Source organism: Octodon degus, unplaced genomic scaffold (assembly GCF_000260255.1).
Source record: "Octodon degus isolate 3935 unplaced genomic scaffold, OctDeg1.0 scaffold00166, whole genome shotgun sequence".
Classification (NCBI taxonomy): Eukaryota; Metazoa; Chordata; class Mammalia; order Rodentia; family Octodontidae; genus Octodon; species Octodon degus.
Genome location: NW_004524742.1, coordinates 6,012,452 through 6,028,463, shown reverse-complemented (window position 1 = coordinate 6,028,463; position 16,012 = coordinate 6,012,452). Strand labels below are relative to the sequence as shown.

General features: G+C 37.2%; 1 protein-coding gene across 3 annotated transcripts in view; it reads left to right on the top strand.

Moving 5' to 3' along the window:
* Slc12a6 (solute carrier family 12 member 6) overlaps positions 1-16,012 on the top strand; it is a 100,423-nt gene that overhangs the window by 47,798 nt on the left and 36,613 nt on the right. For 2 of the 3 annotated variants that reach the window (XM_004643132.2, XM_004643134.3), the window contains exon 2: positions 7,341-7,385. The exons of the other annotated variant lie outside the window; for it this stretch is intronic. In XM_004643132.2, the coding sequence (XP_004643189.1) occupies positions 7,341-7,385 (45 nt within the window). The remainder of the gene's footprint in view (positions 1-7,340; positions 7,386-16,012) is intronic. 3 annotated transcript variants of the gene reach the window in all.

The window sequence follows — 16,012 nt, the reverse complement described above, 5'->3', positions numbered from 1 at the left end:
TTTATTCTCATGTTTAGCTGTCTTTACACTTCATTTTTCTCATTACGTCTACCTGGTTTTATTTTATTTATTTATTGGCAGAACCGGGGATTGAACTCAGGCCCTTGCGCTTGCCAGGGACGCACTTATTCCACTGAGCCATCTCCCCAGCTCCCGTCTACCTGATTTTAAAAGTATTTGTTTTGTTTCTATTCCATTTGAGTTCCCATACTGAACTATAGAGTGCTCCAGGCTTTTTGGTTTTAAGGGGTTTTTTGTTTGTTTGTTTTTGGTGCTGGGGATCAAACTCAGGACCTTGTGCTTGCCAGGCAGGGATTTTTAGTTGTAATCTGGTTATATTATGATTTAGGTGTAGCTTAATTTATTAAAGCTACCGTGTGGTACAGATAAATTATTGGCACATGGTCTCAATTACAAGAAATAGTTTGTTTACAATAAATGTCATTTTGGGTACTATTTAGAACAACTTCCACTCTTGAGACAAGGTCTCGCGATAAAGTTCAGGCTGGCCTTGAACTCCCTATGTAACTCAGATTGATGCCAAATTTGTGGCAATGCTTCTGCATCAGCTTCCTAAGTACTGGGATTACAGGCATGTGCCACCACAACCAGTATAACTTTCACTCTTTAGACAAACGTGGGTGTCCCCTTACCAATCACATGGTAGCAAGAAAAATGTTAAATTGGAGAGCTTGGGTGTAGGACCATAGCAGTATTTCCACACATAAAGTAGTGTTACCACGTTGAATACACAGTTTGGATTATACACCCAGAAATGCCCTTCAACTTCAGCCAACTTAACAACTGTGATTTTTACTGGTAGGGTTAGTTTCATTCTAGTGAGTTCATCAACTTGTTTACTCCTACATTTGCCTTGGTTTTAGCTTTTACATATACTCTGTTACTGAGCTGCATCTGCTTTTACATGTATTAGTGAAACATTTGCAGGTCTTGGAGGTTAATCTTCAAATTACCAAATGAATATCAAGTAAGGATTACCCGGAAATCTTTTAGTTACAATAAATTAAAACCAGAGAGTCAAAGTCGGACCTTGTAGGACCTACACAAGCAAAGAGATGAGAGCATTGAGAGAAAAAGTTCTGGCTCCACCAGAGAGAGAGGGCAGATGCTTCAATTTACAGTCAGAAATAATGCATATTACATGATGTAGGAGTTGTGTTTTTAAGAAAAGACATTTGTATTTTCCTCTTTAAAACCATTCCTAGTCTTCCTGAGTTGTTTGAGTAGTTTTTCTACTTCTATTCATATAGCGTATTCCATGGAATTCCAGATAGCTTGTTACATAGCTTGTATTTTGTTTTAAAACAAAAAAGTTAAAAATAGAGTATTGAGAAGGGGAACATAGGTTCTCAAAGATTTCATCTCCTGCTAGCCATGGAATGTAGCTGTGTAGAGTACTCAGCTTGTGTAATGCCTGAGCTTAGTTCCTAGACTGGAAGGGAAAAAAAGACTTTCTTTAACCTTTCTCTTTTGGCAGTATTGCAGATGTGTCTTTGGCCACTCATTAAACCAGACATTAATTTTCTTTTTTCTCTTTCTTTTCTTTTCTTTTCTTTTCTTTTCTTTTCTTTTCTTTTCTTTTTAAAGGGGGAAAGGTTTATTTTGCTCACAGTCTGTAAAGTTTTCAGTCCATAATTGGCTGGCTCCAAAGCAGGGTGTCACATGGCAGAGGGGCAACAGTGTATGGCTGCAAAAGACAGCAAAAGCAATGAGAGGGGGTGGGGAACAGGAGAGAAGGGAGGGAAGAAGAGACACAGGGGCAGGGGCAACTTTCAAGAGAGGAAGTTTTCAAGTTTGTCTGTCCTAGCATACCTTAGTAATTTGGAACCAATTATTTATCTTCTTTTTGAGACAAGGTCTTGCACTTTAATTCAGGCTACTCTTAAACTCACTATGTAGCCCAGGCTGGCCGCAAACTCATTATGATCTTACTGCTCAGCCTCCCAAGTGCTGGGATTACAGGTGTGCGCCACCATGCCTGGTTTGGGAACCAAAATTTTGAAAGGTCACTGGTAAGGTTGTAGGGAGGAAAAACAGTTGATGTGATAACCCCTTCCCAATTTTTCCTCTAGAGTCAGTAGGATTACTAACACAGATTACTAACACAGTTCTTCATTTCTTTCTTTCTTTCTTTTTTTTTTTTTTAAATTTAGTACAGAGTTGGGGGCCAGGGAGATGGCTCAGTGGAATAAGCGCTTCCCTGGCAAGCACAAGGGCCTGAGTTCAATCCCCAATTCTGCCAAAAAAAAAAAAAAAAAAAAAAAAAAATTCAGTACAGAGTCTACAGGGTCTCCCTACACAGATAGTGATCCTTCCTGTTTTTCACCCTCCCAAGGCTGGGATTACAGGTGTGCATCACCACGCCCAGTCTCAATCTCTGTTTCAGTGTGCTCCAGGGGTGGGAAATGGAACCCCTGGCCCCTGTGTCTGCCTTAGCAGGTGCTTTAATCCACTGAGTCTACCTAGCTCAGGCCAGCCCAGTTCTTCCATTTCTAAAACTCTAGAATGCTTTCTCTTCTTTTGCTTCCATACCAGGTACCCACTTGCATCTCTGCAATCATAGTGTTTAGTTTTTCTCATACTAGTAAGGGTGGGATAGAGGTAAAGTGATCTAATATATCAAGTTGCTATAGAATTGGTGACTCCTACTTTGTTTTATGTTTAAGAACAACTCTGTTTATATTAATAAAGTACTCTTTATTTAGATGAGAAGATGAATTGAAAGTAAAAGATAGGAACTCACTTGCTGTTTTGGAGAAAATGTTCTAGATGAGAATAATTTTGGAATTTTTCTTTTTCAAAACCAAATTAAAGAAAAAAAATCCTCTCAAAATATATCTTAAGATGTTTGTATGGCCAGGCATGATGGCAGGTACCTGTAATCCCAGAACTTGGGAGGCTGAGGCCGGAGGATAATTGTGAGTTTGAGGCCAGCCTGGACTACAACATGAGTTCCAGATCAGCCTGAACTGCATAGTGACACCCTGCCTCAAAAAGACAAAAAAAAAAAAAAAAAAAGAAAGAAAGAAAAAGTTCATATGTCATTTGAAACTTTAGCAGCCTTGTTTGTTTGTTTGTTTGTTTGGTACCAAGAATCAAACTCAGGACCTTGCACTTGCCAGACAAGCACTTACTCCATTGAGCCCATCATTTGAGACTTTAGCTGTGGTAGTCAGGTTTCCACCTTGGTGAACTAGTTGTGGGTATGGTGTTGTACACCTCTGTAAACCCAGCATTCAGGAGGCTGTGGCAGGAGGAGTGTTGTGAATTTGCATGTAGCCCAGGCTACAAACTGAGCTCAAGGCCAGCCTGAACTGCATAGCAAAACCCTACTCAAAAAACAAAACAAAAGCCCCTCAGATTTTAACCTTATTTCTACCCTGTTGAGAATCTGTAGGGTACATTCTATTTGAGATGTGTATTTATTTACAGGCTGAAATTGAATCTTATATGCTTAAGCAAATGCTCTACCACTAAGCTACCTTGGCATGCATATTTAGAATGGTAGATTTAATTAGATGTAAAACACATACATGGACCATGGAAAACATTATTTGAATTTTGTCTAAAATAACAATAGTATAATATTTAAAAGTCTAATATTTATTCTGGACAAGATTCACAGACAGTTTTTATGTAGTTTCTTCCTTATCTCATAATTAGAAAAAAATTTAACTTCAATTAGAAGTCAGTGAAAAAAGATAGAGCCTGTTCCCATTGTTCTCAAACTGTGACCTCAGTTTGTTTTTCCCGCGGATACCTTCAGGGTGGCTCATCCCAATCCTCAGCTCAAGAGATTTAATTTTAAGGACCATGGAGCTTGGGGTCTTTTCTATATTTAGCCCTCAATGCTCTTCGAGGCTTTTTGATAAGCAAGTGATTAATTGTGAAATGGTGGTTATTAATCTCTTGGACTAAGAATTTGGTTTATTGCTACTAATTTTATTTCAGATTACTGAAGAAACAAGTAATTACAAGTCATTTTATTTTTTTGGTACTCACTGACTATTGAAAATAAATAATAATTATATAGCAAATAAATTGTAGACAAATAATGAAATGTGAAAGATATAAAATGCAGACAGAATGAATTTTAGAAGAATATTCCTGAAATGAGTATATGACAAGATTAATAATAGATTGCACATTGTAAAAAATTATTTACAAACTTAAATGAATATAACAAAAATTATCTGAAACATCAAGAAGAGCTTACAGATCAGTCATATAATAGTTCTCTCTGTGTGAAAAATCAAGAAACTTATATTCATATAATTAGAATTCTGAGTAGAGGGAGATAGACAATAAGTATTTAAAGATCTAAAATTTCTGAATTTATTTATTTTTTTGTTTGTTTGTTTTTTGGCAGAACCAGGGATTGAACTCAGGCCCCTCACTTGCCAGGCAAGCACTTATTCTACTGAGCTATCTCCCCGGCCTAAGAAATTCATCCTTTTTTTTTTTTTTTGGTAGAACGGGGAGTGGACTCAGACCCTTGCACTTGCCAGGGAAGTGCTTATTCTTTTTTTTTTTTTTTTCCATAATTTTTTTTAAAGTTTTTTTTTTTTTTTTGTGTGTGTGGGGGGGGGGGGCAGCTCAGCCCACCAGGGGGCGGGGCTGGCTGGCATGTGGTGCTGGGGGATTGAACCGCGGTCCCTGTGCTTTGCTAAGCTTGTTCTAAGTAGATGCTTTAGACCACTGAGCCATCTCACCAGCCCCTTTCCATAATTTTATCAAGAAACAAATAGCAATGAGACAGTTTCAAATCAAATTGGTAGGACAGTTGGAAGCGCTTATTCTACTGAGCCAACTCGCCAAATTTCTGAGTTTAGTTAAAATTATTAACACCACATTTCCAAGAAAAACGAACCTTTTGCACAAAAATATGAATAAAATCATACGAAGATACACAAAACTGAAATTGTCCAAAACTAGTTGTAAAAAAAATCATTAAAGCATATATATAGAAAAACATATTAGCTATGGAAGAACAAAATTAAATAGCATCTTATTCCACATTAGAAAAAAAAAAGAGCAAGTGGGTAAGAAACTAGACTTATTTATTCAGAGGGCTGAAAAAAAAAAGATCTGTCCTCATTGAATTTTATACTTCGCAAACATACCTTTGAAAACAAAGTAAAATATTTTCCAGTTATACAAACTTGAAATATTCTAATACCCCCAGTTGTAGCATATAAAAAATAACAAAGACCATAATCCAGAAGGCAAGAGAATTTGCTGTATGGTTCTGGATAAAGAATAAAGAGCTCTCAGTATGGTAGTTATGCAGGACTATGTAAAATGTAATTATATTAGACGAACCCATTTAAAAGGTCATTGAAGATTTCCACAAAACATTATCAATCTTATATCATACATATTTTTTCATGTGTGTGTAAAAGACAAGAACTATTATAAAGTTAATGGAAATACACTTCTTAAAGTTTCTAATACTAGGAGAAAATGTCATACCGTGTCTTATAAGTAGATTGTAGGTCAAAGAAACAGTATACAGCCAGGAAGATAGCTCAGTAGAATAAGCACTTGCCTGGCAAGCACAAGTGCCTGCGTTCAATCCCTGGTTCTGAAAAACAAAAACAAAAACAAAAAAACCCAAAAAACAAAGGAACAGTATAAATCATAAAACAAAAATTAAACAATATTCAGAAAATTAATTATTAATTCAAAATTAAATTAAATATTTCAAAATAATATTCAAAATTTAGATTGTGAGTCTAAGAGGCCAAAATGTAGTGTATCATATGTACAAATCTGCGATCAATTCAGAGTATTCACACAGTATTTGATTAGGTTAGTATATACAAAAATATCAACTAAGAAAAAGTTTTCATGATAGTAAAGAATTACTAAGCATAAAATATAACAAAAATACTGGAATGGCAAATATATGGCCAGCATTTCTAACAGTTTGGGGATAGGATATTGCACAAAGTTCTAGTATGTGGTGGACGTGGACAGTGTCCATGATGCTTACTGGTGGCCAGGTGTCACTTGTGGAAGTCATTTTATTTTAAAGGCAAATCATGTCTGCCTGGCAAATGCAAGGTCCTGAGTTCAATTCCCGATACAAAAAAAAAAAAAAAAGCCAAATTAACATATAAATAATGAGCTGTTATTCTAATATATTCCTTTGTCATTAAAGAGAAAACTCAACTCATGTTATGGCCCTGAAACATCTTACAGAAATGCATAGTTAAATCTGTGTATTGATCTTTCAATTTATTTATTTGTTTGGAGGGCTGGTAATTGAACTCAGGCTGGAATTGAACTCAGCATGGAACTAGATTCTCAACCTGTTTGTGCATGTGTGAGGGTGTTGTACTAGGGATTTAACCCAAGGCTTTTTCACTGAGCTACATCCTAGCGTTTTTCAAGATCTTTTGTTTCGAGACAGGTTTTCAGTAAGTCACTCAGGTTGGATCCTCCTGCCTCAGCCTCCCCAAATGCTGTTATTATAGGCATGTGACGCCACACTGGCTTCCTTTTTATTTTTTGGAACAGTGTTTCTCTAAATTGCCCAGACCGGCCTCAAACTTGACCCTCCTATCTTCGGCATCCTCAGTAGCTGGGATTACGGAAGTGTACATCTTAAGGAGATACATTTTTTTGTTTTTTGTTTTTTTGGCTGAACTGGGGATTGAACTCAGGCCCTTGCACTTGCCAGGGAAGCGAAGTGTACATCTTAAAATATACTATTTTAACCATTTCGAGTACATCCACAGGGCCATATAGCCATTACTACTCTCTACTTCATGAATTTCTCTTCACCCTTATGGCAGCTCCATACTCTCAACAGTAACACCCACACCATACTCTACCCAGCTCCTTTTAAACCACTAATGTCCTTTCAGTCTCTGTAAATTCGGCTTTTCTCAATATTTTATGTGGAATCATACAGTATTTTTTTCCTGTTTGGTGTGTTTTCAAGTTTCATCCATATTGTAGCATGTATCAGAATTCCTTTATTTTATAGCTGAATAATATTCCAGTCTATGAAATAGAACCTTGGGTCCTTATATGACAAGGTATTATAGCAATAGTCTTTGAAGTAACCAAAAGGTAGAAACAACCTAAGTAACTTCCATAAGACAAATGAATAAATTATTGAGTGATATGGTAATTCTTAAAGAATGTAATCTTTTAAAAATAATAGTTCTCTTTTATTATTCTTTCATTAATGTTTCTTAAACTTTTCAGTTTTTGCTTATTTCCTTGGTTGCTTTTGTTGCTGAATTTTAAAAAATTATTTTTTTTGAGCATTCATTTTTTTCTTTTTTTTTCAATTGTTTGTTTTTCAGACCCGAGTCAGAACTCCATCACAGGGGAGCACAGCCAGCTGTTAGGTATAGTATCACCCCGGGAACTGACTGTCTAAAAAGCCCCCTTTACCTGACTATATTAACATATGTTACTCCTTTGTCTAACTCTATTTTTGCCCCCACCTTTCTACTTTTTACCCATCAATTATTTTCATGCTGTTTCTGTTTCTAATTTGGTAAGCATTAAGAAATCACTACTATAATCGATAATTAATATTCAATTTAGTCGCTGCATTAAAAACTAATTTTGCATGGTCTATGGTTAAAAAATAATCTTAGAATTTTTTCCAAGATAATTTTGTAAAGAAAACATTATAATATTTTGTAGTATTGTGTACTTTGTTTTTTTTTTTTTCTCCATTTAATACTTTGCTTGGTCTTTTGTTCACCTTCCTTTTACTCTTCTTTTTTCCTGTATTTAGGGCAGGGTCTACAAGGGTGTTCAGGGTCTCACTATGGAGATCGGACTTGTAGTGATACTCTCTTTACAGCCTCCCAAATGCTAGGATTACAGGTGCATGCCACCACTCCCAGTCTCAGCGCTCCCAGAGGCAGGGCTGGCAGGCAGGCTGGGGATCAAACCCTGGGTGCTGCCCTCTGCCTAAGTAGTGCTTTAGTCTGCTGAGCTATCAGGACGGCCCTCACCTTCCTTTTGATTACTAAAAGTACTTCATAGATAGCATGGCCTTAGGCAATCCATAGAAGTTGGCATCTTGTTTTTTATATGTGAAATGAGTTATAGAAATGAATTGCTTTCCTGTAGGTGTTCCTTATTTAAATTTCAATGAACATATAATTTGACAAGAATTTCACAAGCTCTCACAACAAATTTACAAAACAAGGCATACCCTGGTAAGGAATCCAGGCACTAAGTATGTATATGCAAGAAAGTGAAAGTCTTCGCAAGTATCTCGTCTCAGTACCCTAGCTTCACACCCCCCAAATACTTGCTATTTCTTGGAAATTCTAGAAAATTTTACTTTTTTTTTTCCAGTATCAATGGAGTTATAATGTACAGACTGTTCTGTTGTATTGTGTAGACTTTCCCACCAGTGCTGGGGATGAAACCTACAGACTGTCTTTTTCACTTAAACTTTTTTTTTTAGTACAGGGTCTACAGGATCTCACTATACAGTTTGGACTCATAGTGAGCCTAGTGTTTTCAGCCTCCTAAGCACTGGGATTACAGGCATGTACCACCATGCCAGTCTTAGTTGCTGTCACAATGCACCCTGGGGGTGGGGCCGGCATGGCATGGCATGTAGTGCCAGGGATCAAGCCCCAGTCCCTTTGCCTTCCTAAGCAAGTGCTTTAGTCAGCTGAGCTATCTGGCTGGCCATTTTACTTAAACATTTTATCTGGGGACATTTTTATGTATACATAAAGATCACCTTACTCATTTGTTTGTGGTTTAATAGTACTCAGTTACACTCTGCTATAATTTTACTCAGACAGTTCCCTCTTCATGAGCATTTAGCTTATTTATATGTATGTTATGTTATGTTTTTAATGTATTTGCTACAGGGTCTCACTATGCAGCTCGGACTCATAGTGATCCTGTTTCAGCCTCTCCAGTGCTGAGATTGCAGATGTGTACTACCACGCCCAGTCTCGGTTGGCTCAGCATGCCCAGGGGCGAGGCTTGTGCGGCATATTTTGCTGGGATGGAACCCTGTCACTGCGATTGCCTAAGCAGTGATATGTTATTCCTATGAATTAGTTTTCTTCAACAGTCATGCATTTGTATCCTTGTATTATCATTGCCAGTATGTTTGTGGAATAAATTCCTAACAATGGAATTCCTTACTCAAAAGGTATTGACATTTAAAACTGATAAATCACTGTAAGTTCCTGCGAGTACTGTAAGTAAGGGTGGTGGAGGAACTCTTGGTTCTCTGTTATCCAAAGTTGGTGTATATCAATTTAAAATTTTTGTTTTTTACAAATAGAAAATGGCAGTTTTAGTTTTTTTTATTTTAATTATGGCTGAGGGTAGGTACTTTTTGACATATTAACAGACATTCTGTGTGTTCATCTGTCTTGTTTTTATTGTTTTTTGGTTTGGTTTGGTTTGGTTTGGTTTGGTTTTAGTTTTACAGCACTAGAGATTGAAACCAGGACCTTCATACTGTGCCAGTACTTTCTTTTCTTTTTAGACAAGGTCTTGCTAAGTCAGTAAGTTGCCTAGGCTGGGCTCAAACTTGAGATCTTTTTGTCTCAGTCTCCCAGAATGCTGGGATTACAGGTGTGCACCACTATACCTGGCTTGTGTGTGTTTTTTGATTGTGGATTGTGCATTGCTGAACTTTTAGCTGTTAAATATGTTCAAAGAGGTTGCAGAAAATGTTATCAGAAATCCAACGTATGGAAGATATTTCATATGGTTTGTTTGCCTATAGAAGCTTCAGGGTATTAGTTGAGAAGATACTCTTTTGTTCTATGCTAAAACCTTAGAAGAGTCCTTGAGTCAATGAGAAGAGCTAATGAGATCTTATCTCTCATTCCTCTGAGTATGTATGTGTCTAATTGAACTGTACTTAACACCCTAAGTACCCAATAATAATTTATTAGGTAAAAGATTTTAAACTTGTAAACCCAACCAGTAGGGTCCTAGCTTTGTAGTACTAGGGCTGTCATTATTCTCTATTCTGTTTTCTGTCCGGTGCTAGGAATCAAAGCCATGATCTGGCACATGCTAGCTTAGTGCTGTACTGCTGTGCTAAAATTCCAATGCTGCTGGATGAGGTGGTACATGCCTGTAACCCCAGTAGGGACTATGTACTGAGTTCAAGTCCAGCCTAAAATGTATAATGAGACCCTGTCTCCAAAGGAAAAAAATTCCAGTATGTTATATAGTTATATTGAACAGTTCATTTGTACTGCTCAAACTTAGTGTTCTTTATAAAAATTTTATATTTCAATCGGGAATGGTTAAGATTTCATGGCAAGATTTTACCTAACTATGAAAAATACATCTTTCTTCCCCTAAATTAGTGTTAATTAAAAAAATTTAAAAAGCAAGGAAACAAATAGGTAGTGAGTCTTGACATTTCTACAAGCAATTTTACCAAATATTCAAGGAAAAAAAATTCCAAACTTCTGCAGGCTTTTTCAAGAGATACAAATTAAAAACACTGTCTGAATCAGTTTGAAGTATTCATAACCTTGGCAAAACTTAACAATGGCAGTATGAATAAAGTATAATCCAGTTTTACTTTGAGGATAAAGGAATAATTTGAGATTTATCTCAAATATAGCTTAAGATAATTGACAAAAGCCACCAAATTATAGAAATAGCAGAACATAATAAAGTTTTTATAAATGGATATTTGGTATACTGCTTTTTTCTGTTTTCAGGGAAAAAACATAGCAAGGGGTATAGCTCACATTGTGTGCTTACTTTGTGCAAGGCTCAGGGTTCAATCCCTAGCACCCCCTACCCTCCTCAAAAAAGAAAGAAAATATAAATATCCTGTAAAAACAGAAATATTGTTGAATAGAACCAATTGTTCTTTCAGTTTTCATTTGAATTATACAACAAAACACAAAAAGTTTCCCAGTAATATCAGTATTATTTGGGTAGTAAAATGAGATTAAAAAAACACAATAGTGATCTGACAGGGCTTTTTAACTCGTAGTGTTACTAAAGCCAGTCTCAGCAAGTATTCTCCAAAGGACTCTTCTTAGGATTCTGTATAATCCAGAAAGAGCTCTAGGACATGGATTTGGTTCTTTGCTCATGAAGAATAAATATTATTTGTTACTCAGAAACCATAGATGTTCTGTTCCATGTGGTATTTCCTGGGGTCAGAGTAGTGACCCAGGCTACCAGCAGCTGTATTCTAAAGCAGAACAGTTCCCAACCACATCAAGCCAAGAATTGATCCATTCATTTTAGTAGAACTGCTTGTAATTTCATGCTTCTCAGTATAGCCACACCTGAAGAGAGCTTTGTTCCTTATGTGGAAGCCTTGACCTTTCATGATTGCCTACAAATCATGATTGACCAGGAACTCTATGGGACCCACCCATTCTACATCATCACCAGAAGTAGACCTTGCAGAGGACATCATTGGTGTCATAAGATACAGCAGAGTCTCCAAGGATATTCTTCCATTCTCCTATAAGCTTAATCAAACAAGCAGGTAGAATTTGGGCTAGGAACAGACAGAAAAAAGAGTGTGTCTGAAAGTGAAGGTAATTTCCCCAGAAACAAGCCTAGGGCATTCCCAGGGTTCCTAACAGTGGCTTGGATGGCAGGCAGTAAAATGGGCCAGGTTATGCTCCTACCAAATTTTATAGCACCACTGTTGTAAGGTTATTGAGCAGTGGTGTTATTGCACTATATTGAAGCTGGAAGTCTTATTAAAAAACCCTTGGGAGTAAAGAAGTCCTGAATGTGGGATAAATTTTTTTTCTTTTTTTTTTTTTCTTTTGGCAGAACTGGGGATTGAACTCAGGCCCTTGTGCTTGCCAGGCAAGTGCTAAAATTCTATTTTTTAAAAAAATTATTTATGGGGCCAGGGAGATGGCTCAGTAGAATAAGCACTTGCCTGGTAAGCACAAGGGCCTGCGTTCAATCCCCAGTTCCGCAAAAAAAAAAAAAAAAAAAAAAAAAGTATTTAGTACAGGGTCTCACTGCACAGATCAGATGTAGTGATCGTCCTGATTTCAGCCTCCCAAGCACTGGGATTACTGCCATGCACCACCATGCCCAGTCTCATTTGTCCTTTCCCTGTGCCCGGGATGGGGCTGCACCACATGGGGATTGAACCCTGGTTCCCCTAGCGCTTGTCTAAGCAGGTGCTTTTGTCCACTGAGCTATCTGGCTGGCCCTCTATTAAATGTTTAAATTAATAAAGTTCTATGAAATGTTTAAATCAGTAAGGAATATACCTATGAAGGAAAGCAAACTATTAAGCAATAAGAGAGACTGTTCAGAAGGAAGAAAAACAAATAAAATTAGAAAATAAAAATGTTGACATAAAGAAGAGGTTAAATAGTAAACTAGAAACAGTAAGGAGCCAGGCATGGCACATGCCTGAAATCCCAGTACTTGGGAGGCTGAGGCAGGAGGACCATTGTGAGTTTGAGACCAGCCTGGTCTACAAAGTGAGCTCATGGCCAGCCTGAACTGCATGGTGAGACCTGTCTCAAAGACAAAAAAAAAAAAAAAAAAAAAAAAAAAAAAAAAAAAAAAAAAAAAGAAAAGGAAAGAAACAATAAGGAATATAAACCAAAGGAATACTTCACTTATATCTTGGTTAAACTGTAAAGTATCTAAAATACCTTCAAAGTAGCCAGAACAAATGGACAGATCATTAAAAGAACTGCAGAATGGTGGAAGAACTCAACAGTAAGATGGAAGCTAGAAAATACAAGAGGCCACAGACACTTTATTAACAGAATTGTGCTTAGCAAAATATTCAGGAATAAGAACAAAATAAAAACACTTTATAAAGAAAAACTGAGGACTTTTTTTTACTGTGCTCTAGAATAGTGGTTTTCAATTTTTTAACTCCTAAAAGGGTACTCTATTTAGAAATATCTGGAAACTGGAGACCCTTTTTTTCTTCTTCTTCTTCTCTTTCTGTCTTGTACTAGAAATTAAGTCCACAGCCAGTGTACCATAGGGCTACAACTTTAGTCCTTTCTCTTTTATTTATTTTTATTTGAGACAGGGTCTCACTAAGTTGTTCACACCTGGCCAGTTTCATAGTACTAAACTTTGAAAAACCTAATGGAATTTGAAGGATTATCTCGGAAGAAAAAGATAAAAAAGAAAAAGTTCTCTAAAATGCAAGAATATTGAACAAAGGAAATGGTGAACATGTACCTTGACCCAAACCATTGTTGTCTCCATGTGATAGTTAAGTTGGATTGTCAGCTCATTGACTTGAGAGCACAGATTAACACCTCTGGCTGTATGTGGGTGGGCCCTGGAGGTGCAGCCTTGGGTGCTGTATGGTCCTCAGCCACCACCATGAGCTGAGCAGCTTTGTTCCATCAGGCCCTCCTGCCAGTCCTGCCTTGGTGGCTGCCAGCCATGGACTATGTCTTCTGAACCCCCTCTTCTCCTCCGATATGTGCATCCTGGGTATTGTGTTCCACCAATGAAAACCTAATACAGTGTATAAAATAATATTTTTCTTTCCAATTCCTCTTTTTCTTTTCTCCATAATTAATTTATTGAGAAACAAATAGCAAAGAGACAGTTTCAAATCAAATTTGTAGGACAGTTTCAATAATTAACACATTGCATACTCTGTTCCTAGTGGTTATATGCTGTACAAGATGTAGACATGATATCCTATTTACAAACACTATTAGAACAAATCCCTCTATTCATTAAGAGAATGTAACTATCTATCCTAGCCATTTTGAATACACAGATACAAAATGGACACTCATCTGTATCCCCTTTTTTGTTCAGTTCCATCATTTGAATATTATAGGTGTGTTAACTCAGCAAAATATATTCCAAAAGAGTCCAGTAGTCTCCATAATAGTATTGGGTCTTCCACTTCACTGGCACTGTGAGAAATTGTTGACCTGAGTCCCCTACAGCTCAACATAACACCATGGCTTTACTTCCTATACTTCATTTTTATACTTTTCTGCTGGATAGTTAAGACCAAGATAAAGCAAGACCTATGCAACAAGAGTGGTAGCTTTTGGATCTGATAAGGTCAGTGAAATCCCCTCAGGATTTATCCTGAGATCCTGTACCTCAGATTGTAGATCCTTTGTCAGTATCAGCCATGTGGATGAGTCACGGCCATTGCTTGGCCAATGTGCTCTCTGTGAAAGCCTGAGAGAATGTTTTCTCTCCATGTGACTCTCCTTAGGTACACTCTACATCATCGATCACTTTCCTCTTTGGCCCCATAATCTCCTTGATCAGAAAATTTGGGACACTACTGAGTTACATGATGTACAGTATAAGTTCTCATATGTCCTGAGTCTTAATTAACCTTGGAGGGCTAGGGCCAAAATATTGGCTTTCCTTGCGGCCCTCCTTTTTCTCTAATTTTTGGTCTGCAAACTTAGATTATTAACCCTCCAGAAGAGAAGCTTATTGTTATTACCATACAACCTAGGCTATTAAGCTTAACCTCACTGTCTGAATATCAAACATCTTAGGCATAACATGAAACAGGTATTTTTCATCAAGCATTGATATGTCAAACTTTAAGTCCCTACAGGATATGATGAAAAAACATTTAAAAAACATGTATTTAAAAATAGGCATAAAGAATAATATAATTCTTATGTTTACACATAAGTCCAGAAATCTAACCATATACTATAAAATAATTTTAGTATCTTATTTGTGGTGTTAATGAAAACTACTTGAAATACTGGATAGTAGCATTAGGTAAGTAAGGGTAAGAGAATTGGAACAGAAGTCATGTTCTTAATTCTTTTGCTGCTTAGGAGCATGGTAAGCTATTTGGTCTTTTTAGCATTTTGTTTTATGTAATGTTTATAAAATTAAGGATAATTATTAAAGGATAGAAATAATGTGAAAAGTAGAGGGAAAAAATCGAATAAGGGAAAAGGCAAGCCTAAAATTCCACAGAAAGATGGAAACAGCAACAGATACAAAGGCAGAGTGAAAATGAATGAGAGAAGGATAAAACCCAGTTCAGATTTTCAGATTAAAAACAAAAAAACCCCTACGGTACCAGTTAAGAGACTCCAGGAGAGATGGTTAGCTACGTTTGCTATTAGGAGGAGTGAGATTCTATTAGAGGTGGGTCACTAGGAACATGCCTGTGGAGCATCCCTGTGCACCCTACCCTGCCTGTGTGTGCACTTTTTTGAAGACTGTTTTTCTTTTAGATAGGGTTTCAGTCTGGCCTTCAACTCACTTTGTAGCTCAAGTTGTTCCAGAAGCAGAACACAGAGGAGGAGCACTAGCAAGAGATATGCACACTTGGCTGGATGTGGTGGCTTATGACTATAATCCTAGCAATCAGGAGGCTGAGGCAAGAGAATTGTTGTGAGTTTGAGATCAACCTGAGCTACAGAGTGAAACCCTGTCTCAAAAAGAGAGAAATAAACAAAGGATAGTGCTACAACATTGGGTGCAAGTATGGACTTACTATCTTTTTTATATATATTAAGCATGGTTTAAGGAGATAGGATTAGATGTCAGGTTGACAAGGGGTGAAATTGTGCCAGTTAATCTTAGTTGACTGGATGAGGAGATTCTTGGATGGGCCAGGGGTTTGGCTCAGCAGCACAGCACCTTCCTGGTGAGCATGAGGTCCTGAATTCAATTCCTGATGCAAAAAGAAGAAAAGACTCCCAGAGGTGATTGCATCATAAGGATGATGGAGCTGACTGTGATGTAAGGAATGGGACCCAGTTGGAGGAGGGGCCCATTACTGAGAGGGCCTCTCTTGAGGACATAATGCAAGTGGTGCTTATTCTTTTGGGCTCTGCTTATCTGAAAGTGTGGTTGTTTCAAACAATAATTTATTATTTTTAATGATTATGTGGGTTGAGTGGACTTCGTCAGATTTTTTTTTTTTTTTCCCCATGTGGTACCTGAGGTTCCTTACATAGTTTGCATTAGTGTTCATCCCAAGCAGTGCTCCAGAATATTCCCTGGGAGCTCCGGAGGGGATGCAAAAAAAAGGACT